General features: G+C 53.9%; 8 protein-coding genes and 1 non-coding gene across 9 annotated transcripts; 5 read left to right on the forward strand and 4 right to left on the reverse strand.

Annotated features, from left to right (window-relative positions):
• Positions 1 to 115: 115 nt before the first annotated feature.
• Positions 116 to 2,567, forward strand: J4E84_002728 (uncharacterized protein; the record flags this gene model as incomplete). The annotated part of the gene is made up of 2 exons (XM_049385348.1): positions 116 to 840; positions 890 to 2,567. 2 exons carry the CDS (start codon positions 116 to 118, stop codon positions 2,565 to 2,567), a joined length of 2,403 nt encoding a protein of 800 aa, XP_049247371.1.
• A 1,828-nt stretch (positions 2,568 to 4,395) lies between these two features.
• On the reverse strand, positions 4,396 to 5,358 carry J4E84_002729 (uncharacterized protein; the record flags this gene model as incomplete). The annotated part of the gene is made up of 1 exon (XM_049385349.1): positions 4,396 to 5,358. The coding sequence occupies one exon, from the start codon at positions 5,356 to 5,358 to the stop codon at positions 4,396 to 4,398; it is 963 nt and encodes a 320-aa protein (XP_049247372.1).
• Positions 5,359 to 5,540: 182 nt separating this feature from the next.
• On the reverse strand, positions 5,541 to 5,626 carry J4E84_002730. The gene has a single exon. It is a non-coding gene; the product is annotated as a tRNA-Tyr (tRNA).
• Positions 5,627 to 6,731: 1,105 nt separating this feature from the next.
• J4E84_002731 (uncharacterized protein) lies at positions 6,732 to 8,144 on the forward strand (the record flags this gene model as incomplete). The annotated part of the gene is made up of 3 exons (XM_049385350.1): positions 6,732 to 7,110; positions 7,420 to 7,607; positions 7,671 to 8,144. 3 exons carry the CDS (start codon positions 6,732 to 6,734, stop codon positions 8,142 to 8,144), a joined length of 1,041 nt encoding a protein of 346 aa, XP_049247373.1.
• Positions 8,145 to 8,898: 754 nt separating this feature from the next.
• Positions 8,899 to 11,655, reverse strand: J4E84_002732 (uncharacterized protein; the record flags this gene model as incomplete). Its single annotated transcript, XM_049385351.1, has 1 exon — positions 8,899 to 11,655. The coding sequence occupies one exon, from the start codon at positions 11,653 to 11,655 to the stop codon at positions 8,899 to 8,901; it is 2,757 nt and encodes a 918-aa protein (XP_049247374.1).
• A 1,657-nt stretch (positions 11,656 to 13,312) lies between these two features.
• On the forward strand, positions 13,313 to 14,345 carry J4E84_002733 (uncharacterized protein; the record flags this gene model as incomplete). Its single annotated transcript, XM_049385352.1, has 3 exons — positions 13,313 to 13,612; positions 13,706 to 14,150; positions 14,206 to 14,345. The coding sequence occupies 3 exons, from the start codon at positions 13,313 to 13,315 to the stop codon at positions 14,343 to 14,345; spliced, it is 885 nt and encodes a 294-aa protein (XP_049247375.1).
• A 1,201-nt stretch (positions 14,346 to 15,546) lies between these two features.
• J4E84_002734 (uncharacterized protein) lies at positions 15,547 to 16,847 on the reverse strand (the record flags this gene model as incomplete). The annotated part of the gene is made up of 3 exons (XM_049385353.1): positions 15,547 to 15,807; positions 15,856 to 16,412; positions 16,463 to 16,847. 3 exons carry the CDS (start codon positions 16,845 to 16,847, stop codon positions 15,547 to 15,549), a joined length of 1,203 nt encoding a protein of 400 aa, XP_049247376.1.
• A 2,325-nt stretch (positions 16,848 to 19,172) lies between these two features.
• Positions 19,173 to 20,858, forward strand: J4E84_002735 (uncharacterized protein; the record flags this gene model as incomplete). Its single annotated transcript, XM_049385354.1, has 1 exon — positions 19,173 to 20,858. The coding sequence occupies one exon, from the start codon at positions 19,173 to 19,175 to the stop codon at positions 20,856 to 20,858; it is 1,686 nt and encodes a 561-aa protein (XP_049247377.1).
• Positions 20,859 to 20,934: 76 nt separating this feature from the next.
• J4E84_002736 (uncharacterized protein) lies at positions 20,935 to 24,218 on the forward strand (the record flags this gene model as incomplete). The annotated part of the gene is made up of 2 exons (XM_049385355.1): positions 20,935 to 23,517; positions 23,574 to 24,218. The coding sequence occupies 2 exons, from the start codon at positions 20,935 to 20,937 to the stop codon at positions 24,216 to 24,218; spliced, it is 3,228 nt and encodes a 1,075-aa protein (XP_049247378.1).
• Positions 24,219 to 24,900: the final 682 nt, after the last annotated feature.

A 24,900-nucleotide genomic window follows, 5' to 3' on the forward strand; every position in this document is an offset into this window, starting at 1 on the left:
GGACACTGCGACCATTACCGCCCACCATGGCCGCTATACGCGCACAACCACATGACGTGACTCAGCATATCTTCCACGGCGATACTGAGGTCGCACCTGCCCTCTCGCATCCGCCATGAGTTCCGCATCCGACTACAAGCATTCCGAACCGTCAGAAGATTCCAGCGATGAAAGTTCGCGACCGCCTCCACGACCAACATCGCGCCGCCAGTCGTCTGCGTCGCACACACCACGCAAGCGCCGTCGTCTAGAGTCGATCGATCCTGCCCGCGTGCGCAAATACTACCTCGAAGGAAAGTACAACGACGCCTACCGCGTGCTCTTCAACGAGGACGTGACTCGGGCTGCTGCGCGCTTTGAGACGGATGCCGAAAGCTTCCAGTACTACAGCAGACAAATCGGCGCTTCATATTGGTCAGCACAGGAACAGGCTGTCTTCTTCGCGGCTCTTGAGCGATTGGGAAGGGACGACGTGGCTGGCATAGCAAGAGCGATCGGCACCAAGAGCATACCAGAGACGCAGGAGCTGCTATTATTGCTTCAAGATGCTGCCACCAGACAGGGCGATGCCAAGGTGACACTCCGCGACGTCCCTGCTGCCATCGACGTGGGCGACGAGTGCAACGAGCAGCTGGATCTTGCGGGTGAAGCCCTGGCGTGGATGCAGGACGTCTTTGAGGCTAGCCAGGAGCGAGAGAGATTCGGCGACTACTGGCTGATCTCGCCTGCTGTAGCTGACAAGATTGAGAGCGCGCACGACACTGGCCGTGACCGAGCGACCACATCACCGCCTGCCAGCGAGCCAGAACCGTCGCGGAGAGGCGGAAGAGTCGTCGTAGGGTATGCAAGGCCTACCAACACTAAGCAACAACATGCTGACATATCACAGAGCATGTATTTCATGCAAGAAGTTCAAGCAAAAGTGCGATCGAGCAACACCATGCGCCAACTGCGTTCGACGAAATACGGGCGAATGCATATATCCCGAACAATCTCTCAAACCAGAGGCAGGCGACCAATCTGACAAGAAAGCGCCCAAGAGAAAGCACGGCATCCTCGAAGATATTCCAGAAGCCACTCTATTACACCCACAGGTCATGCTCACTCTCTCCAAGACGGTCTTCATGAACCGCTCGCCTACGATACCATCCCCTTGGCCACATTGGTCCGAATACACCTCGGAGCTGGCTCGAGAACCAAGCATATACCGGACCGCCTTCAACGACTTCCACACACTTGTTCTCTCCGTCACCAAGCGACTCGTCCAGACGGCTCTCATACAGGCTACTTCACGTCTTCGATCACAAAGGCACCGTGTGAAAGGCGGTATTCCTCTAGTAAAGAAAAGGGATGTTCTGACCGCCATCGATATCGTGGGGATGCAGCAGAACGGTCAAGAGAGATGGAAGGGGGTAGCCCGACGATGTGCGCTGAGAGTATACGAAGGCAAATGGTCCCGTTACCGACGCAACAATACCAAACGAGAGGTGCCCTGGGATGAGGTCGAGCAAATTATGACCCCAGCGGAGCCATCGATAGAGCCTCAAACGACAGACGCGGAAACATCTGGCAACGAGACTCCCGATTTCAGTGCAAGAGCCAAGCGGAGCGGGACGCCACTTCTCTTTGATCAACTCGCTCTGTCAGATTCAGATGAAGAATCACTTGTAGGAGAAAGCGAACCCCCTTCGCGAAGTGCGTCTCAGTCGAGGGATATTGCGGATCAGCCCACATATCCACCTGCTGACATCGTACCTGAGAAGCCTGGACCCCGCAAGTTAACCCTGGGTGAGTTCGATCGAGAGATCAGTCGAAGGGAGGAGCAGGCCCTTTGGGATATGCTGGATCTTGAGCCAACCGTCAAACTTGAAGAAGCCAATATCGGCGAAGAGAGCGACGAGGATGATCCAGAAGAAGGTGAAAAGATTACAACACTTCCCGACGGTTGGCGCTCCTGGACACCCTGGCGTACCGAATGGGAGGAGTTCGACACTCCACCACCTGAAACTGCCTTTTTTGCAAACCAGAAGACTCTTGATGTGCCACCCATCCTTCAAGGGCACAGCTCAGACACTGCCGAGTCTAGCTCCGACGATGATACCGACGCACCAACGCAAAAGCCGAGGCATCAGAGCAAGCCGTCCATTCAGCAAACGGTTGAGCTACAGACCCGCGGTACCCACGCTTATGCTGCGCTTCAAGGTCAAAGCTCAAAGCCTGTTGGGTCTCCAAGCGAATCTAGCTCCCAAGACGATGATACGAGTGATGACAATGCACAAGACCATGGTCTGCCTCAACCCCCCATCGACGATACTAGGGTGGAAGTTCCTACCTCAGAATCAAGCGATGATTCGAGTGATAGCAGTGATTCTGAGTCGCAACGGCCGGCGCAGTCTATTGAAGACAACAAGAAACCGACTCCCAGCGTAGGATCGAGCGAAGTAAGCACCGACATAGAAATGGATCAGCCTGTGCGGTCCGTTGAGCCTCGCAGCACTCGAGTTCCCGCGCCGGATTCAGACGACGAGCCGAAAGAGATGGATTGGGAGAGCTTTATTCAGGAGTAGTATATCACATGCGTTTTGTTTGTCGCATTCGACGTAGGCCATAGCCACATCAGTAATCATCAGAGCTTTCGGTCTCTCACTGTCGAGTCTATCAACGTGATGGGCTACGTACTCGCAGCAAACGCTCACCTCAACCAGCCTGTCGAAGCGCCCGACCCCCATACTCGTCATGCCTTCTCGTCCACTCGAATCAAAGCACGTCATACGCCTCTGTGAATTCCACTGCAATGTCAGCGAGTTATAGTGGACTGCGAGACCCAGCCAAAAGGACCTGAGCAAGTTATACGTCACGGCACATCACATTCCTGGCTTCATGGGTCAAATGCTTCCAATTTGCCACGTAGCGGACCTCTATCGCATCTGTGACTGCCTGTAACTTCGAATAGATGGGGTGCTGTACGCATCACAGGCCACAACTCACTCAATGACGCAGCTAAATCCGCTCTCCCATCGTCACGCACTCGTTATATATATACATATATATACGCACAAAAACTCTCCTGACATCTTCTCCCTCCACTCTACACCTGCAGAACAACCAACAACCCCGACACATCCAACCCCCTTTAATCACCTCCATCTGACCAATATCTCAGACAATTACCCAATACCCACTACCTCGGACCTCACAACCAAACCAGCCCACGCCTCACACCCCCACAAACAAAAATATGCACATCGCTACCACCTTCCTGATCACCCTAGGCGCCCTCGTCTCCCTCACCATGGCCGGAGAAGGCGGCGCGCCGGACCCTAACTGTGGCGCTCCTTTCTGTAAGCGCGCACAGGCTATGGAGAGTATCAGGGCTTCGTTGCTGGCTAAGGCTAGCGCTACTGCTACTGTTGTTCCTACTGTTTCTGTTGCTAGTGCTGGCGCGGATGCGCATGCGGATGCTGAGGCGAAGTAGAATGGGCGGATTGGTATGTGCTTTGTCTTGGGATGCGGTGCGAGTGTTTGCTGACGACGGCGTGTAGATTGCTGGGGGTTGTTATTGAGATGGCTTTCTAGGGCGGTGTCTCTGAGCTGTTGATATTTGAAATGTGTGGCGATATTGTTACTGGGATTTGATGTAGTGGGCGCTGTTGAGCAGCGACAAAGCGCCATGGCTGGCATTTGTCGATTTCAATATGTTATGAAAAACTCATGTCACCGTAATCGTAGATCATGAAAACGTTTGCCTGTTAACAAAATGCTCATGTGATTGTTAAAAAAGCGTTTTTTCGATCATTTGCTTTGAGGTTCGAGAGATCATAGGCTTAGTTAGTACTGTTACCATAGCATAGCGACTATACTGAGCCTATGATCTCTCGAACCTCAAAGCAAATTACCTGAAGAACTATTTCTCTTTTCGGACAATTCTATGGAGAACTCCTGTCAAGCGGGTTGCGAAGGCTACTGTGAGTTGAAACACATAATTGTATGGATCTCTAGTAGCTGTGTGAACAGTCGACGGACTCGCCGGTTCACACCCGACTTGGGGAGGTTTTCTGTCGCGAAAACGTTGTGCCAGCGTATTATTGCATCTTTTTCGAGTATACCATGCCGATGCATTCGTGAACTTGTAGATATCTGCAGGATTTCCAGGGTGTTATGACATGACGGACGCGATAGTTCTCAATGAAAGTATCGTGTATTTGACCAAATTCATTGAGAACTATCGGGTCCATCATCTCACAACACCCCGGACATCCTGCGGACTCGCAAGTGCCTCAATCGTATCGTAACAGTGACGCCTGTTTCGGCTGCCCCAGATGACGGTGTTCGAGCTGTTGCTTGTTCCAACCAGATATACCGATGCTCCTCACAAGGAGATTGTATCGCCGTCCCTTATGTCCCATTCCGAATATGTTCAACCTTGGTATCAATCCGATGCATACAACTCCACTCATCGAGATAGAGTTCCTGCACCAGATTCACACTACCGAACCACTTCTCACCCAGTCCAGCACCCGGCAAGTCTGGGTTAAGCTTAAGCGCCTTAGCACTACCAGCCGCTGCCCCGTATTGTTCAAAATGCTTCAACGAGTCGATAGCCCACACCATCTGCTCGTCGTCGCGATAATGCTCCTTTAACCTCGCTCGTCTGATATCCTTCCTTATCTCGGCTTCGGCGGTCGACCACGGCGGCGGATAGTCGGAGGGCATGAGTTTCTCGCCCTTTTTCAGGCGCGCGTTGTTGGCTTGGATCTTCTTGGCGGTTTTGATGTGCCATTCGTCTTTGAGGATGCGGAGGCGTTCTTGTTCGCGGAAGAAGAGTTGGAGCATGTTCTTCCAGTTGAAGGTGATTTCGCGCGCTGCGACGTCGATGCTGAGGTCGGGTAGCTCGGTGTCGTTTACGAGCTCGCCGATGCTGATTGTGTAGTTGGGCATCTCGGCCTTCCAGTTCTTGACGTTCTCTTCCCAGCGGCGCGTTACTTTGTGGTGATGCTCGCGCTCCTTCTTCCCCAATGTTTTGTCTGAGCCGGGATCTGGTCGCTCATCTTTGAACCAGGCTGTGAGCTTATCTTTGCCTTTGCCGCGTCGCGCGAGTCGCGTGGACACCTCTGGCCTCTTGCTCTTCCCGCCCAGGTTATACTTCTCGAGCTGGAAGTCTATGTGTATTTCTTTGAGGAAGTGCTCGCCGAATGCGTGCTCGACGCATGCGCGGAGGGTGGGAGAGACGCGTCGCACGACATTCCAGAGGTGCGCGAGATCGGTGTGATAGCGAAAGACGTTGATCCACACCTCAGCTGGCAGGGAGGGACAAAAAAGTTCGCGCACGGTAGTTCGGCGTGGGGCTTTCGAAGCCATTTCGAATGCATGGCCCAGGGCGTTTGGGCCACATGATGCTTCACGTTCTGGCAATCTGAGGTGTGCCGTATTGAAGCCCAGGTTTGCGAGTCAAGCTAGTGACGTAAGCAGGGCCGTCATGACACTAAGTGACAGAACTCGCAACGAAGATGCCCACAAAGGACAAAAAAAAAGATGTCTGATCTCCCCACCATGAGTCGAACAAGGGACCTTCTGATAACAGCAGATATTACAGTCAGACGCTCTAAACCAACTGAGCTACGGGGAGAATACTTCAGATCGAAGTCGTGCTTGGTTATGACAAATTCAAAAAAACATCGGTATATATCGTCTACAGATTATAGGAGTTCACAGTCCGACGCATGATTTAGCTCGCAAGGATACATAGCTGTGGAGGCGGCAAGCAAGACAAATTTTGTTAGCCTTCAGTAATGAAGCGGGGTATTGGAAGCCGCTCTGTCCTTCCCCACACATCTCAGATACAGAACATCGGCTTCGCTGGTACACCTCGAACCGCGAAAGAGAGTCAGCTCGCTACTGAGTTGCGCTTCTATGCCTCTGCTGCACACCGTCGTATTTCGAAATGCTGTCGATACTATGGTGGGAAACGCCGTCTACCTATCTCAGCAAGGGATGACCAGGCTGAGCTCGTCCAGGAAGAATCCCTTCAGTTCTGCCGGTCGACCCCAGCAGTATGACGAATGCTTTCTGCCTATAGCCCTATAATGTTTTCTTGCTTACTGACGTCAAGCTTCTAACACCTGGGTATTCGTGATAGTGCATAGCACTTCCTTCCTCGTGGAGCTGTTTACTTTTCATGACGCATGCAAATGGGGACCGCACCCTTTCCAGCTCTGCGCGCCATTTGCGCACTCTCTTCATTCATCTCCTTGGTCGAAACATCGCACGGCGCTGGGATCGCAGCAAACGAGACTACAAATTATACTGGATGGCATAACGGTCCTGCCGAGCGCGGCACTATGACGATACTTTGGAGCTGTCTGGCTACCGTATTTGCCTGTACATGGACTATCCTCCATCTCAACGTCCCAGACCCTCTCGATAGTCAGGGGAAGAGATTCTGGCGGAAGACCAAATGGATGGGAATCACCGTCGTCTTTCCGGAGTTCGCGTTTGCGAAAGCAGTTTGCGAACTACAAATGGCGATCCAAGACCTACATGGACTTAAAGAGCAAGAAGTGAACTTTGGGTGGAACGTCGAGTACGACCGCGGATGCCAACTACTCTATTGGCTGTTCCATGAGTTCTCGTGGTCCAGACCTCTACCAGTCACTGCGCACACCAAACGCCGGACACCCAGTAACACAAACCCTTCCAGAACATGGACTCTAACACACTGTTATCTGGCGAATATGGGTGGAACGATTGGCAACATATCTATCCGAGGTATCCAGGTAGAGCACTTCCCAGTGACGGCACACGCCTTGGTCAAATGCTGTGTGCCGAACGGGCACAGTCCTTTCGAAGATGAGTATCTCACCAAGGAAGCAATCTTCGACAAGTCAAAAGTAGATAGTCTCTTCAAGATAGTCGCGACGCTTCAAATTCTGTGGTTGGTCGTCTCTGTCATCACGCGAAAGATGTACGATCTGCCAATCAGTTTGCTAGAGGTCTGCACCGTTGCTTTTGCTACTATTGCCATAGCTACCTACGCTGCAAACTGGGCGAAACCCAAAGATGTTGAGGTTCCGATCGAATTACCGAGAAGCGTCACGCCGAAAAAGGGCAACTGTATGCTGGGGGAATTGCACGGAGAATCCTTTTTCAAACGCACCCTTCGTCCGTCCCAACCTCGGTTGTCCAAATTGAATCATAGAGCGACGACATCCTGGCGCATTACAAACGACATGTTCAGACCCCAGGCGCAATCTGCACAATATTTCACATTAACGTACGCGTTGGCCTTGTCCACAGTGTGTTTCGGAGGCATCCATTGTGCTGCCTGGCAGAATTACTTTCCGAGTCGAACTGAGAGGACTCTCTGGCATGTCGCAAGTGTACTTTCGGCGACGTTGCCCATCGCCAACTTACTTGTTGTAGCTGTGCTATTCAAAGTGCTGGGCAAGAAAGCCAACGAAGCCGTATCGACTACTGAGTTTATCATGAAGTCTCTTGTTGACAGGCCTCACAAAATCACACCCGAGCCGGAACAGTGTAGAGACTCGAGATACGTCAGGCTCTCCTGGATAGCTAACACCCTCTGTATTGCTGAGCCTCCCGAACCCGGAGTAAGTACATGAGCGCCTCCCTATTTAAGTCTAAGATCCAACGTATGACTAACGCTTCCCTAGCCAAGCTTCTACCTCCTCCCCTGCATAGAGGCCCTACTTGAACTCCAAACCGGCGTGAGCAAAGGTCGAGCGTCGATATCATGGTGCAGAAACAACCACTACTGCTGGAAACAACTGTGCAACACAAAATACCTCTACAAGCTCGACGAAGCCCCACGAGATAGTTCAAATTTCGTCCGCTTGATCAATTTCAACGGAACATCTCTCCAGAGACCAGCTATATCAGACACAACCATGTCGCTCATACTGGAAACCATCAACAACTTGAACGGAACGACAGAGAGACTTGAGAATGACTGGGAGTTGATAGAGAAATGGGTGGAGAGACTGTCCTCGATTTTCACGTTGTTTTCTGGTTCGATCTATGTTGTAGCTCGCCTCATTTTGCTCGTTCTAGCCTTTGCGGCTTTCAGGAAGCAGGATCAAAGGTTGTACATTGATACTTGGGCACGCTTCTTGCCAAATGTTAGGTAGTTTGTTCCTAAGCCTAGCATACACCATGGCCGCCAGCATGTCGTACTATAATGTAACGCAACAATTGCTCTCGTTGAAGGGGTATACAGCACAAAACGCAGGCCCCACAGGCCTCATTTACTACTCTCATTCGGCATTCCGCACAGCACTAATGTCAAGCAATTTCATCACGTTCATCACACACCCACAAAGCAAGATAGTAGTATGTAGAATATATCATTCTGTCTTAACCATACTATGTAACCACACCAACGCTTTTCCCCATCCCAGCAAAAAAAGCGCCGATGAACGAACTTCCAGTCTGTGTTCGTGTCCCTTATATCCCACATCCTCCCAATCCAAAAATGGTATAGAAAACCATAAAGAGAGCAGCCACCCAAGCCCTAATTCATTACCACGAAAAGAAAAAAAAGCGGCCCAAAGCACTGAAAACGGGCACAGCCCCCCCTTCCCGAAGGAAAAAGAATCGAAGAAGATGAAAGGAGTGGTGTGAAAGACAAAATACATGAAGCGTAAGATATTAAAGATACACAACGAAGCGAACAATGACAGGACAAGGAAAGTGTTGATAGCAACGACGACGGTAAATAGCAGACTGGTATCGCGCGACAAGCAAAAACAAGATTTTGTATCGGTCGGCATAACAGGGACGTAAGAAAAGACATGACGACGTAACGACCGCATCCTGGTCGCTTGTGATCCAAACGCCAGCGGGTATAGACAATATCAATATCGAGGTTGTAACAGATTTGTTTTAGACTGCCGAAGCACGTAGCGCGGCCTCGGGTGGTGTGGGAGGCAGTGGCATGGTGGGTGGTGGAGCGGGGAGACCCATGCTCGATGGTGGTGGTGGAGGGAGCGGCATGTTGGGTGGAGGTGTGGGTGAAGTCAGGTTGCGCGGTGGGGTCGGTAGTGTCGGTAGTGGCATGGTTGGTGGCGGGGCGGGTGGTGGTAGGCCCATGGACGCAAGGCTTCGTCGGGGTGTAATTGTCTTTTGCTGCGCGAAAGCTTGCTGTCGGAGTGCTTCGACACTAGGTGTTGGCTTGTGAGATCTGGTGTCTGATGATGGAGCAAGTGCGTTGGACATTCTTCGGCCGGGAACAAAGGACGGTGTGGATGCGATGGCGCGGATTGGGCGGTTTGACAGGAAAGGCGCGTGGTCGGCTGAGCGTACTTGTACTGAAGCAGGACGGCGCAGTTGTTGCGATGCCTGCGCGGAATGCAGACTGTGTGGGTTGGTGGTGGGCGTCATGTTCGAAGCTGCCGACGGCGGCCTTACAGGGGCAGTCACCGATCGGTTCATGACCATACCAGATGGCAGTGGCGAAGGTGTTGGCGAAGGCGTGAGAGAAGACTGCCGCCTTGGCAGGATCGTGGACGAGTCGCCATGCTGTGCTTGAGGACGAACTGGAAATGGCCGTAAGAAGGGCTTTGGCGAGATCCTGCGACGAGTCTTGCCATCACCAGCACTGGCAGTAGAAGCATACATTGGTGCCGGGCCCATCATTGACTGACGCTGGGCGGGTGGCGGGGGTACAGGAGCAGGTTCTTTGGGAGGAGGTGAAATGGTATCCCGTCGAGGTGTAGCGCTGTAGATGTGCGCGTTGAACCGTACTGGGCTATCCTCACGAGTGGGTACAACGTCATCGCTAGCGGCCTGAACGGAAGTATCGATCTTCGGCTGAGAGGGAGACGAGCGGGCTGGCGCGTTGTCGACCGTGCTTTGAGCTGCCTCCTCCTTCACTGGTACGACCGGGCCCGCGACGAACGGCTTCCCTAGTTCTGGCACTGTCGGAGAGACCGGGCTGTACAAGGAGTGTCGCTTGATTGTAGAGGGCACAGTCGTGGTCTGGATCAAGTGCTCATTAGTGATTGGCAAGGGCTGCATTGACCTGCGGCGAGACGACATGGAGTTACTGGGGTTCATGTGGAATGACCGCAGCGACATGGCACTTCGCATGGGCTCACTCTCTCCAGTGGTGAACTCATCTTTGAGAGGGGAGTGTGGTGCTGGAGACGACTCCCGCGATGTGTTGCGGGTGCCTGCGCCTGAAGCTGACGTCGCTGTCGACATGAACGAGTATCGTGACCGTCCGCGAAGCTGGTCAAGCTGTACTTGATGCTGAGAGACAGGCGTCGAAGCAACCGATGACATTTCGATTGAGATGCGGCTGTTATTGTTATTGTTGTACCGAGCCGACTGTCCACTAGAAGAGTCGATGCTGATCTTGGTCTGGTCCTTTTCACTGGCGTCCCATTCAGAGGCCACGATTTTCGGCGACGTTGAAAGCTGCGGCTCCGTGGACACGATCCTGCTGACAGCATTTGGGTCGCGGTTGACCCTGTACCGGTGACTAGTTGTTTCTGAGGAGTTCTTGCCAGCGGAGTCATCTGTAGAAGAGGACGCTCGCGCGTAGTCATCCTTTGCCTTCATGCCGCCGAGGCTGTCGATCTCCTTACGCACACTGGTCATCCACTCGTCCATCTCTTCCGCACTCTCAAGAACGAGGAGAAAGCTTGTGGCTGTCTTGCGCATGGTGGCATTTTGTGTTCGCAACCGAGCAAGAAGAGAGTTCTTTGGTCCTGATTCAAATGTTCCGTCGTCGCTTGCGTGGCTGGATATCTGTAGCACCCAGTGCTTGCCAGGTATGAGATCGCACGCAAATGCCGCTGATTCCTTGCCGAGTTTGAGCACCTTTTCAGGCAAGCGATCGAACGCGCCATCACCGGCATACTGTAGCACAAAGCCGGCCGTGACCAGAATGTATATCTTGTTGACAAGCTCCGGAGGTTGTGGGTTCAGCACCGAGTTGGACATGAGGCGCTTGTGGTTCTTTTCTAGTTTCTTAGTCTCTGCGCCGTTCTCTGCGATGGTAGACAAGTCGCGCTGGATGTCTAACTTCTCGCGCAGCGATTCAGCCTGTTGTCTCTGACTTTGTGTCCTCATCAGGATCTCCGGGGCGAACACACATGCCTGTACGGTAGCGTGCTTCAAAGACTGCGGGAAAGCCTGGAACAGCGGAGGTGGATCCCAGTTTCCGAACTCGTGGTGTAATGCAGCTGGTCGCATCGAAACGGGTCGGAAGATCTGGCTTGAGCGTGCGCGAATCGTCTGCTGGGCGGGCGGAGAAGGATTCTGTCGGAGAGAAGACTTGGGTATGGAGATCGGTGGGCTGGGTTTAGGTGGCGTCTGCGGTCGCATTGGTACGGCAAGGCCAACCTCGGTGTGCCCGCGAGCTTTCTCTACTTTGGGTTTACTGAAGAGGCTGAACAACGACATCTTGGAGGCTACGCGTTCCACTTTCTTAGGAGGTGCTGGCAACGGGGCCTGTTTCTTCGCTATCGACGGTGTTTGTGATGCGACGGATGGTGACCGTTCCGGTTCCTGCAGAGTCGCGGTGGATCGATTGAAGCGCCATCGAGACGACATCGATGAGCTGTGAGTCTTGTTCCGCATGTTGCCGACAGGATTGGACGAAGCAGCAAAGATTTGGCCAGACAGGGCGGACATGGTGGGCGACCTTGGCTTATGAAGCCGGCGAAGTACGGTCGATACCAGAGCAACGTTGGCTCAAACGGTAGATGTGGGCGGGCAATCCAGGTCGTGCAAATTGGTTGCACGGGCAATCCAAGCGTTCCTCAAGACCCTGACAGGGTAGGCTTGCATTCAGCGTAAGCAAACCGTCGGACCGAGTCAAAGTATGGAGTCAGTAGAAAGTAGTTTGTCGTGGGAGTAATAGTGCAGTGCTGCAGTATGGCGAGATCAGTGCGCCGGTAGAGAGTGTGGAGATTGCCAGGTTGGGGGTAGAAGGAGCGTGGTATAGGTGGCAGGAGTATAATACTAGGAGAGGGAGAGATCAAACGAGAGGACAGGACATGAGCCCCTAGAGAAGCAGAACGAGCTGCAGATATGACGGAAGCAGAGGAAAGCAGACGGGACTGAAACGACTTGTCAACGTTGAGTTGAGTCGTGGAGAGGAAAAGTGGCAAGCGTTAGTTGCCGCAGATGAATGCTCCCTAATCATGGTAGCGTACAGGGGGAGCTGTTCCCAGGTTCCGTCGTGTGTGATGCGAGGACGCAGGGGCTGCACGAAGGCCCCTTTACGGTCATATTCAGAAGAAAGTTGGGAGGGATGCGATGGCGCCGCACGCTAGCGCTCGCCTGGCCAAAATTGGCGTGTTTGACCTGGCTAGCCGGTGAAGTGTCGGCACAACGTCTTTTGACAGTGCTCGCAAGCTACATAATAGACTCGACGCCAGACGGCGAAGGTGTGTTGCCCGGACGCAGCGGGATCTCATCAGGCGCCGACGACGATGAAGATTGTCGACGTGCAGCCACGATGTTTCAGCGGCAGCCTCGGGCCACTGTGCCCAAGGCCGTCGCTGAAGCTTGCTGGCGTGCTGGCCCAACGTGGAGATTTGATTGCACGGCGTCGTGACTGGAGTCGAGGCCTGCACGATCTACGACACGTCGGCATGAATGATCGCCGACAGTCAATACTCGGAGATATTGGATGGGGTTCGCAAGCTCGATATTCCTTATTGCGGAACCCATGGCCCCTTCCCGCCAAACACGAATTGAATCTGAGAACATGTGGTGAGGGCGCGAAAAAGCAGCGCGGGCACTGCGGCAGAAGTACCCGGGGGTGCTCTATGTAGAGCGACACAACTCTGGGCGTTTTGCATAGTGGTGAGGTCGTCTCAGGTGTGACGCAGACGGCGAGGTGCATGCACGTATCGATTATCGAGCTGCGATGCCCGCCGCTGCACAAGGGTGGCATGCACAGTGGGAATAGTGCGAATCTTATTGCGGCGCGAGATTTCGCAGGGCTGGAGCGAGGAAACAGACAGCAAAAGGAAATGAGGCTGACCTGGGGAGGATGCGGCGTGGGCGCAGGTGTACCTTGCAGTAGCGCTGGCCGTGCTCAGGGCCGCCCAGGTGTCACGCTTAGCCCCGCTCACCCCACCAACCTCATCGAACGGGAGCTCAGCACGAGGTCACGCGTCGCTGGTGACTTCATCCTATGCCCGCGCCTCATTCTTAGGACGGCACATCACACCACCACCTGAGAGTCCTAAGTACTATGGCGCCCGATCTGAACACCCTGCCCGCGTCTCCCCATGCATCTCCCTCTCCCCGCAACCAGTCACCCACAAACTCACGCACCATGGCTACTTCACCGCACTCACTCGCTGCCACTGCCGCTATGAATGCAGGTATTCACAACGAAGAGACGCGTCGACCTTCTTCGGGTAGTATGCGCAGGGATGTCGAGCGTGCGCGTCGCCGGTCCAGCATTCGCATGAACCTCAACTTGAACGACCCAGCTATCCCGGCACCTGGAGAAATGCAGCAGAGCCCATCCTCCCGTAGCAGGGGTCCATGGCCGCATAGCCCGCACCATGAGCGTGCGCCTAGTTTGGGCGAGCTGCATCAAGAGCTGGAGTATGAGCAGGAAGGACAGGTGGTGAGTTTTCGACATGATGGCAGAGAGTGTAGAGCAGACTACCGCTTTTTGTGCTGTTCTGTCTAGCATGTATCTTTATACTGACGTCTGTAGAACCGTCTACTCAACATGATCCGTTCCCAACAAGCTCAGATCAACACCCTCCAAGCAAACCAGCAGCAGCCCTCTGCTTCCGCCGTCGACGATAGCACTCCAACCTCGGAGCGCTCCATGTCTATACCTCCCTCGCTCACACAGTCCACACACATCTCACCACCTATCGTCTCACCCTTACCATCCGCTACCCATCCTCGATCGCGCTCTCCATTCGGTTTCGGTACCATCAGTCGTCAGTCATCCTTCGCTGATCGTTCACGACACAGCAGCCATGCCGGATCTCCAGCTCTGCGTCCCATATCAGGCCAAGCAGGACCCTACGACCCCCACGATATGCTTCCCAGCCCCGCGACTTCAAGAGACGAGAGTGCCTTCTACCAGGCCGAAACCCAGAACCTGACCCGCGAGAACCAGATGCTGAAGCTAAGGATAAGAGAACTTGGTATGCCATTTCCCAGCCACCACATTGAAGCGCGGTGCTAACATTTCGAACCCAGAGCGCCAACTAGCAGACCAAAACCCCACCAGCCAAGTCACCCACTCCCCCACCGTCCACTCCGGCCTCGCTCCTGCCTCGACTCATGAAAACACAGACCAAAGCATCGAGGGCGGCCAGCCGCCTGCATCGGCGGAGTAGGAATTCTCGCTAGACTGTGTTTCAAGGGCGTTTGGTTCTGGCGCCTCATCATACGACATTGACGAAGCGTGCTGGCGCAGGAAAAAATGATTATACTGCATGGTTGAATGGCGTTTAGGATAATCCTCCAGTACGAGAAGGACAAGTTTCCCTCCAGCACGTTCGCTGGATGTAGTCAAGATACCTGTTATCCCGACTCGTTTCTTCATTTGCACGCATGAAACCGCAATTCTCCACTTCCTTCTCAGCTTAGTCTCCAGATCTACCCTCAATCTTCTCTCACAATTTGAGTGCACGAAACCCACCATGCCAACATGATTATTTCCATACCATCCCAGTGTTCTCACCAACAAACCCTCGTACGAACCCCCCTCCACCCAACTTTACCACACCCATCCCAGCACCAAGGTCAACCCAGCACCCAACCCCCGAACCGAATGCAACAACCGTTCATCCCGTCCCTTCCCCACCTCGGCGTAAGCGAACATACCGTAATCACCCACGTGTAGAGTTTTCCGTTTTTCGCGGGACATGAATCGACCTTGTTTGATGTACATTAAGCGTTTACCTTTACGCCCGCGCATAATTTATCGATAGCGAGGAAAAAATAGTAAACTTGATAGTTATGACAAGGGACCCCACTTCGGATTGATTGGATGCGTACCCCGCGTTGTGTACGTGGCTTTGTTTGGTGGTTGGTGACTGTGCTTGGGTAGAGTCTTGCTTGGTGGTGACGGGACAGTGCTTAAGCAGAGTTTTCTGGTTCGTTGGTTGACAATTGTTAGAAAGTTATCGGGGCAATAAAGTGTAACAGGTTGAAAAGGTGGCGGAGTAGGTATTTAGCATGGTGTTACCCGGTATACGTCCTGTGGGTGTCAGGTACACAAGTTGAAAATATGTCGAGTGATGGAATTGGAGTATGTAGCAAGAAAAGAGTCGCTACACTAAACATGTACAGGCACAAACACCCTGGTATCCGCCAGACACCCCATGCCCTATAATCCGTCTCCAAATCTCTGCTGCGTGCATAGATGTGGGTGGATGTGAATCGTTCTCTTAAACGCCTATTGCGCCGTCCAGCTAACCCATGCAAAGTGTCAAACCGCTGTCAGTCCGATGAGTACGCGTTCTCTACCTCTTCTTCAGAGCACGTGTAATCCTCTTCATCAGAATACGTGCAATCCTCTTCTAAGAAGAATTTCTACTCCTCCTCTACCTCCTCCACCGTTGCGCGCGGCGCCCGTTGTGTGACGGCACCCTCTGGTGCGGCTTCTGAACCGGTGGGCTGTGGCGCGGAGTTGACAGGCTCAGAGGCGGGTGCAGCAACGGGCGCTGGTGCAGCTTGAGCGGGGGCAGCATCGATGGCACCCTTCTTGGGTTTTCCCCCGGCGGCCTTTGCAGCGAGTTTGGCAGCCTTCCTCTCCTTCTTCGCAGCCTTCTTCGCCTTGATGTCTTCGGGAGTCTGAAAATGTTAGCTTTCGGTCTACACGCTTCAGCAAAGGAAACATACCTCTTGCCATGCGTAGACAGGCCGGAACGAGTCGAAGAAACCAACATCCTCAAACAGATTAGGGTAGAGCCAGAAGCCAGGTGGTATCGTGAAGACGGTGATGATGAAGATAATGAGCCGAACAATCGCCATGGCGAAGAACAACCCGATAAGACCAAGCATGCCCATACTCAAGTACCACACGCCCTGTCGCAAGAAAAGTGGCCATAGAGGGAAGAGCACTATCGTAATGACGAGAAGTAGTGCGCCAACAGCGTACAGCTTCTGCTTCCATTGCGACCCCTCGTACAGCCAGATGTAGTAGTTGTCGTCGTTCGCGTCTTGGTGCTGCTCAATCTTGACTGTCCACAGACCCTTGACGCGCTTGGGCTTGGCATGGTTGTGGCCATCGTGCGCATGGTCGTCGACCTTGGTGACTCGTAGGGCGAGGAGAGAGAGCGGTAGCAGCTTGAAGCAGTTCTCGGCGGAGGCACGGTCGATGACTTCGGGGAGGAGAGGGTTCTTTGCTCGGGCTTTTTGATATGCGGGGGACTGCAAGGCACGGATTGCTCGCTTGACTGTTGGGTGTGAGTATGACGTGTAGGACTGAGGTGTATGCAATGCTTACCTTTGAACATGTCCTTCCTTTTCTCGTCATGTACGACTGTCCTAGGCTTCAAGTCCTGCGACTTCAGCCAGTTGGCGACAGCAATGGCTTCTGGCTTGGGAGGACCGGGCTGGATGGGCTGTTGTTGCTGCTGCTGAGCACGCTGTTGCGCCTGCATTTGCGCCTGTTGCTGGGCCATGGCTTGCTGGCGCAATCTTCCGACGTATTCTTGAACCGTGATACCGTGTTTCGCTGCCTCGGCCTCTAGTTGCATTTTGATCTGTTGTATTTGCTCTGGCGTAGGCTTTTCGCCATTGGGTCCGAGGGGAATGGGAATAGAAAACGAGCCTGGTGGTGGCCCGCCTTGAGGGGGACCCTGCTGTGGTGGGGGACCTTGCTCTTCCATGGTGAAAGGGAGACTCGTGACGTTCGGTGAGGTGAGTGCAGCGGTGCCTGTGCGGGAATCCTTTGGTGTGGAGGGCGTCCGGAGGGATATAGGCTCAGTGTCTGACCACCGTGGAACATTCGTAATGATGCCACATTGCGAATGGTAGGGCCGAGCGCGGCATGACTAAGCCACCCCCGACACAATAAAATCTCTGCGAGTTGCAACTCCAGTTCTCGACATCGCAAACACCAACTTTTACCACAGTTCTTTCTCGTCGCATTCACGGCTGCACGCACTGGTCTGCACTCTACTGTTTGTTACTCTCAGCCATCATCGCTATTGCATCCGCATGCAAACTTGCCAATGAGCAGTGGCTGGGCGCACAGTATACAGTCAGGGACCCATCGAACTACATTTCATACTAACCACCGCTCTTTCCTGAGTACCTGCATCTACTCTACGCCTTTGGCGATGAGGCGCACGTCTGGCCATTGCTGCAAGGCGTTGATGCTCGCCTGGAACAGCGCCGCTTCGTGTCGCCTGGGCGCATGCGGTGCTTCCACGTACAGTCCCGACAAGCAAACTTGGATATCAGAATCAAGCCAGCTCACTACGTCGCTGCCTGGATATGCTCCGAACCATGTATGCTGGCATGGTTCCGGCGGCGACACTATGCTCGTGATGTTCACTTCACCAACACTCTGGCCCTTACTTCCCTTACTGTATAGGCCTATTTTGGTGTGAAGAAGAGGAAAGACCCATTACTCACCGCGTTGTCTTGCCTTTTGGTTTGGCTCCAGTGGTCCTTTTTCGAGGTCAACATACATGCACATTGAGTTCCTGCTCATGGTCATGTGCTGTCGAATACACAGCTTCCGCTCCGTCCGGTGCCGCATTCTTGGTACGCTATGCGGATCGACATGCGCCTGGCACATGAAACATGGCATCAGTGATGAGTTACTATAATCGTGGTTCGACATGTGAAGACAGATATGCAGCCGTCTCAGTCAGACAAGCAGCTGCAGCCGTATATGCGGCGGTAGTCTCGCCTAAATACAAAGGGCGTTTCGGGCGCCCCAATACTACATCATCAGAGCTCGAGCAAAAGGGCCGGCCTGACTAGGTGACAAAGAACGGGCACGGCGGGCTGTTGGACGCTGGATGCATGGTGGTGGCCCAGTGGATATTGCGGCACCTGCATTGATGGACGCGCTGGTGGATTAGAAGGCTGATTGGCGCTGGAGATCGCCGTGAACGTTGGATGGGACTAGGGCCCTGGTAAGCCGCCAGAGACGGCGGCTTGATGGCTCTGCAGCCCGCCCAGGTGGAGTTGGCGACGCGCGATGCGGAGAGCATCAGGACCGACTTTTCTTTTCATCGAGTCGGTGTAGCAGCGAGCGGCCTTCAGTCTTTCAGGCTTCACGTGTATTGACATCCGGCGCCTGACACGTCTTGCGTAGAGCGCGATCATCGATCATCGATCATCACCGGAAACCCCCAGACGGCCTGTCGTGTTGCAGCAGGGATCGCTCCAAGCCACCACTCGAACGACTGAGTGCATACGGAAGTGGATAGGCCTGCCGCTGCTTGGTCTCCGCCGCACCACACCTCGTCATCTCTCGCGCCCGCCTATCCGCCGACAGTGAGAAAAAGCAGGCATCGCCGCACCTGCTGAGCGCTGACATTCTCGCCCTCCGACTCGGGCGCTGGACCGCTGCAGACACGCAGCCAGGCAGAGACGACGTGACGGACCGCTGCTGCGCCCCAGGTCGCCGCCCGTACCACGCTTATCCTGTGCCCCAAGCCCGCTGCTGTGCGCCCTCCGCGCAGACGACTCCCGTTCCGCGACACGACGCCCGACCGCGTCCCACGAACGCGCAAACTATCCGCCCGCGAGTGCGCAGCCAGACCGGCGGCTCTGGTGCATGCGAGTGGGTACATTCCAGACAGACACGTCTAGGGACCCGCCCTTACATACCTACACCACCGGCCACCGCTCCTGCCGCATATCCTCATCCATCGCGCGCTGACGCCTGGGGCCACCGCCACACTCCGCTCCCATCCAACCCCGCGACACACCCGTCATTACCGGCGCCGTAAATAGACGCCTACCTGCTGCCGACAGCATCTGCGACCACCTGTTCTCCCGCTACTGCCGGGGTCTCTGCTGGTGACGTGCCAGTACGGGGACGCCCGGTGCTGAGGAATCCGAGCCACGCCCCAAAGACATGTCAGTCGTAGCAGACAGGCGACGATTTCGCGAAGGCATCGGCACCAGTCGCTCCTGGTGAGGCTGTGTCGACCCTCTGAATACCACTCCCACGACTTGTCTGATATCTCACCATGACTATGGTTCGGCAGTACCCCCCGCAGCCGCCGTCGCAGCTTCCCTCCTCCGTGGCCTACAACAACATCGCTCCTGCCCCCGCCCACGCCCCGTTCCTGCGCAATGCCGCCAACCTCGAGGGACACAGTCTCGCCCAGCAAGCGCGGCCGCAGCAGTACGCCCACCCGCTCTCCAGACACAACTCGTACGGCTCCCAGCCCTCCGAGTCTGGCCGGACACCCAAACCCGCAGAACACATGCTCCGCCGCAAGACGCCCAACGGAATTCTGGCAGCTGCGTATGACGGCACATCCGTCGAAAAGAACGGGGAGCCGCATGCAACCAAACACATCCTCCTTCCCGTGACAGCTGAATCAAAACCACCTTACGGTGTCAAGCAGGATCTGCCTCTTCGCTCGCCAGGTGTCAACAGCGGCTTCGGACACGGTCAACAGAATACGCCAGAATGGAGTCCCAGTCGCTACTTCGAGACCGGGTCGGGTCTTACTGGCCAGCACCTACCCCAGATTGATTCTATGCTAAACCAAATACCCACGTTACAACCTCTTCTTCCATATCAAATGTATGGCCATCCCTTCTGCGGGCCCATGGGCCCGCCCTTCCAGGCGCCGTTGAATCCGACTGTTTCCAACGACCAAGGACCATTTGGACCCTATTGGCACGACGGCACTTACATCCCATATCGGCCTGCTGCCATGCGGGATCCTCGTTTCCTACATCATCCGAGTCACAATTGGAGTCACCCGCATAGTAATGCCTTTATCAGTCACCCTTACAATGTCGTGCCCAACTATGCTCATTATCCGCAAAATCCTGTCCACCTGGATTATACCCAAGGCGCCTACAATCATCCAGCGAGGCCGTCAATAGACTTATCCCCCTATGCACAGCCTCAAAACCATGTCGCGTTAGACTATCAGAATCAATCGCTACCTCCCCCTCTCACACAGCGTCCTCAAGATTACCTACACTCTGGCCAGACGACGCCAGTCGCGGAGTATACCCCCATCATGCCGACCGACGAGTACGGGCCAGAGTCACCCAACGGGCAAAGTCGGGAAAAGGTGTTTGCTTGGGCTCACGCAGTATATGTGGACCTACTCAAGTACCTTCAATCAACACGTAAAGCCAGTTCGCAAAACGCTCATGGACGTACACACCATAGACCGCACATCTATCCTAAGCCGCCACGGCAGCCTGGACTCAGTCTGTCGAGTTCCTCCACCAACAGCGTTCCATCTCTGGAGCGACGTGTCTCATATCCTATTCCTACTCAGTATGCCTCTCACTCGAGGGCAGATTTCGGATCTAGGAGACCCGCAATGCCACACTCGCGCTCCCTGTCCGCGTGGTCCGTAGGCAGCTCGGATGCAAATGGCCAATCATGGCAAGGGTTACCACCGCAACACTCTATGCTGCCCCCAATGCCAGGCATGGATCCACCACGTACCTTGCGGCGGACCTCTGGCTCAGTTGCAAGCGCCCATCAGAATCTCCGCCAGGGCCTGCCTCCGAGTATGACCGCTGCCTCAGCGCTCGAAGCGATCACGAAGCATTGTGAAGAGAGTAAATGGAGCTGGATAGATGGCATACTTTTAGGGGGTTGTCTCGCGTATGCACTAGGTGACTATCAAAAGGCTCAGGACTGGTACAAACACATCCTTACCTTGGACAAAGAGTAAGCACCCCACTTTCTATCCCCGAGTCATACTAACGCGCATCAGTCATGTTGAAGCTATCTCGAACCTTGCAGCTACAATGCTTGCTCTTCAGCAGAAGCGTGAAGCCGAAAACTACTGGAGACGCGCAGTGAAACTTCGCCCCAGTTACTTCGAAGCTGTCGAGCACCTGATTGGATTACTCTGCAGTGACCACAAAGGTCGTGAAGCCGTTCAGGTCATCGAAGAAGTTGAACGCCATTTGAGATTTGCCAAAAGGGCCGACGCTCTTCGGAGCCTCGAAGTCGAGAGCGAACGTTCTGCCTCTGAAATAAGCGAGTCAAGTCTATCGGAAGCATCTGATCGGCCCGTGTTTGAGTTCGAGGGGGAGGACGAAGCCGTCTTCAAGGATCTAGACGAGCTCCCTGGCTCGGACCAGCCAGGCTTTGGTTCAAGCGGCTATGCCATTGCTGGTTGCGACAACGGTCGCGTTCTAGCTCTGGTGCATGCCAAGGGCAACATGTTGTACGCACTCGGCGACAACGCCGGTGCCGCCAGGGCTTTCGAGAACGCGGTCCTCATCGCATCTGGACCTCATCCCAATGGCATCGATGGCCTCATCAGGCGCATTCTTGGCGTCGTTGGATACAATGTAGCGGAACGCTCTCCAGGAGGTCGACGTATGCCCCCATCGTCTGATCCTATACTGCTACCGCCGGACGCAGCGACCAGAACGGCTTTGCTCTGCTTCGCGCCGCACGGCCAACTTCCGGGCCTGAAATACGTTCCTAGCGAAGGTCTCTCCAGGAAGGCGGCTATCTCGACTACAAGCAACTCTCTGCTTTCGTTAGCAAAGATTTTCCAGGACGGCATGGCAACCAACTCACCCAAGAATACCGTTTACCAAAGTAACTATGGTGTACGAGAGATTTTGGCTCTATACTACCTGTCGCTTTCCCTGCAGCCTAGCCCATCGACTGCAAACAATGTGGGCATTCTTCTCGCTAGCGTACAGCAATCTGCCCCTTCGAAAGCCAATCCAATGTCGCATGCTTTTGCCGGACCCCACATCCCTGGGCTGATGCCCGGTAGTGGAGTAGCTCTTGCGCTTGCGTACTACCATTACGGACTCCAGCTCGATTCATCCCATGCGCATCTCTATACAAACCTTGGAAGCCTCTTGAAAGATATCGGCCAACTAGATTCTGCTATAAACATGTATACACAGGCAGTCAAGTGTGATCCGAACTTCGACATTGCTCTCGCCAACCTCGCCAACGCCGTCAAAGACAAAGGCCGGATAGCCGATGCCATTTACTACTACAGAAAAGCAGTAAAGTCCAGTCCAGATTTTGCCGAAGCTGTCTGCGGGCTTGCTAATGCCCTTAACTCTGTTTGCAACTGGGCTGGCAGAGGTGGTATTGCCGAACACGGCGGATCAAGAGACCGCTGGCATGTCAACGACAGTGGCATGCTTCTAGACGCCAAGATACCCGGTGCGTCGAGCTCAGGCTGGATCCACAAAGTCGTGAAATTGGTCGAGAAACAGCTTGCAGATGGTGAGGATTGGGGCCGAGGCATGATGAATGAACAATTCATACAAGATGTCATTCGTCCTCTGGCTCTCACGGGAAGCACGCAAAATGTGAAAGAGAAAGAAGATAGCATGGTGTCAGTGTTGCAGCAATGGAAGGGTCAAAAGTGGGAGGGTGCTCGCATCGTACGACTCGTTGAGCGTGCTATACGATGGATGACTTGGCAATGGTACCAGGATCGCTACGTCACTGGAACACAGCGACCACCGGCCTCCTACAAGAGACCTCAATTGCCAGCAGCTTTGACGGTACCTGCGGCGCCTACTGTCCTACCGTTCCACACATTCACCTGCCCCATGTCGGCTAAACAGATACGTCTTATCTCGCAACGTAATGGCCTCCGCATTTCGACCTCGACGTTGAGAGTCCCTTGGTTACCTGCGACCGTCTACCAGCCTCCTGCGCCACCGAAACCATACTTGAGGGTCGGCTACGTATCATCGGATTTCAACAACCACCCGTTGGCCCACTTGATGCAGTCGGTATTCGGTTTCCACAATCCAGGTAGAGTGAAGGCATACTGTTATGCCACCACAGCGAGTGATGGATCAGAGCATCGCAAGCAGATTGAGAGGGAATCGCCTGTCTTCTACGATGCCAGCAGCTGGTCAGCGGAACGACTTGTTCACCAGATAACTCAAGATGGCATCCATGTTCTTGTCAACTTGAACGGCTACACAAGAGGTGCGCGGAATGAAGTCTTCGCTGCCCGTCCCGCCCCTATCCAGATGGCGTTCATGGGTTTCGCGGGTACTCTCGGCGCCGAGTGGTGTGACTATCTTCTTGCCGATGATACCGCTGTTCCTCCAGATACACTCCGACAATGGCGCCGTAACATTGACCTGGAAGACGCTCTTGTAGACGACAACAGCGGTGGTTCAGACGAAGAATGGATCTACGGAGAGAACATTGTCTTCTGCCGGGACACTTTCTTCTGCTGTGACCATCGACAAAGTGCTCCAGACTCGCAAGGACGACAGCCCAATTGGGAAGAAGAGCAACAGCGGAGGTGGGCTATGCGTAAAGAGATCTTTCCGAACCTCTCGGATAATGCGATCATCCTTGCAAACTTCAACCAGCTGTACAAAGTAAGTTGAATTGCGCCTCTTCCATGTGTTTGATCGCTTACTAACGTTATCATCAGATCGAGCCCACGACGTTCCGTACCTGGTTGCGCATTCTTGAAAAGGTTCCCAATGCCGTTCTCTGGCTCTTGCGTTTCCCCGATCTTGGCGAGACCAACCTCAAGCAGACGGCTCTTGCCTGGGCAGGTGCAGATGTGGCAAGCCGCATCATGTTCACCGATGTTGCACAGAAGCATCAGCACATTTCTAGGGCTCGTGTCTGCGATCTGTTCCTTGATACACCGGAGTGCAATGCACACACAACCGCCGCCGACGTCCTCTGGTCTGGAACACCACTACTGACGTTACCTCGCTACAAGTACAAGATGTGCTCTCGCATGGCAGCCTCAATCCTCAAGGGCGCGTTACCCAAGACACCAGCAGGTGCTCAAGCTGCGAAAGAGCTCATTGCGAGCAACGACGACGGCTACGAAGCCATGGCCGTACGTCTCGCACGCAACTGCACGTATAACGGCTACCGAGCGCAAGGTCGTTTAAGTGAGCTTCGCCGCATGCTTTACGAATCACGATGGTCAAGCCCGCTTTTCGACACCAGACGCTGGGTCAGAGACTTGGAAGATGCTTATGAGATAGCATGGAAGAAATGGGAGAAGGGAGAAGGTGGCGACATTTGGTTGCAACATGAACCATCTCCGCGCGCTTAGCGATCGACTTTTATCATTCATTTAGACCGCCGGCATAGCTGTTTTTGTTTGCGGCGAGCATCACACATATCTGGGTTAGACTCTGTCGGCATACGCCAAGGGACCCTTGGATTTAGCGAGCACTTACTTTCGTTGTTGTTGTTCTTCTTCTTCTTTGTTCCTATACCCCATATTGATTTGGATTGGATATTTACGGATGTTTAACTAGCTTATGTGGCAACCTTCATCATATGCGCGCGAAGTAGATAGCTTCTGTCGCTTTCTGGAACAGCATTTTCTTGGGCGTTGGATGACTTGCATGGCACCGTGACGGAGCTGAATACTATCCACCAGTTGTCTCCGTCTTCTTTATTCGCACTCGATCTGAACGTGTTCTGAACTTGGGTTTCATTAAGCAGCTCACAGATGTTTCTTTCGCCTGACAACAGAATGGGCACCATTAGAAGTACGATGCACTCCACTACGCACATGTACAAAGATGGTGCCATCTAATTATCCAAGTTCCAAGCAAACGACTCCGAGTACTGGCTGAGAAGTCATGAATATGCGTCATGTTGCGCTCAGGAGATGAAGCAGTAAGCTCGATCGGAGCACTAGCAAAGCTTAGCGCGATCGCATCTCCACAAATCCCTCCCCTTACACCTAACCTGCATCACGAAGCATTGCAACCAGCAACATCAAT

This window comes from Alternaria hordeiaustralica, assembly GCF_023758085.1.
Source record: "Alternaria hordeiaustralica strain BMP 2776 chromosome Unknown scaffold_3, whole genome shotgun sequence".
Taxonomy (NCBI): domain Eukaryota; kingdom Fungi; phylum Ascomycota; class Dothideomycetes; order Pleosporales; family Pleosporaceae; genus Alternaria; species Alternaria hordeiaustralica.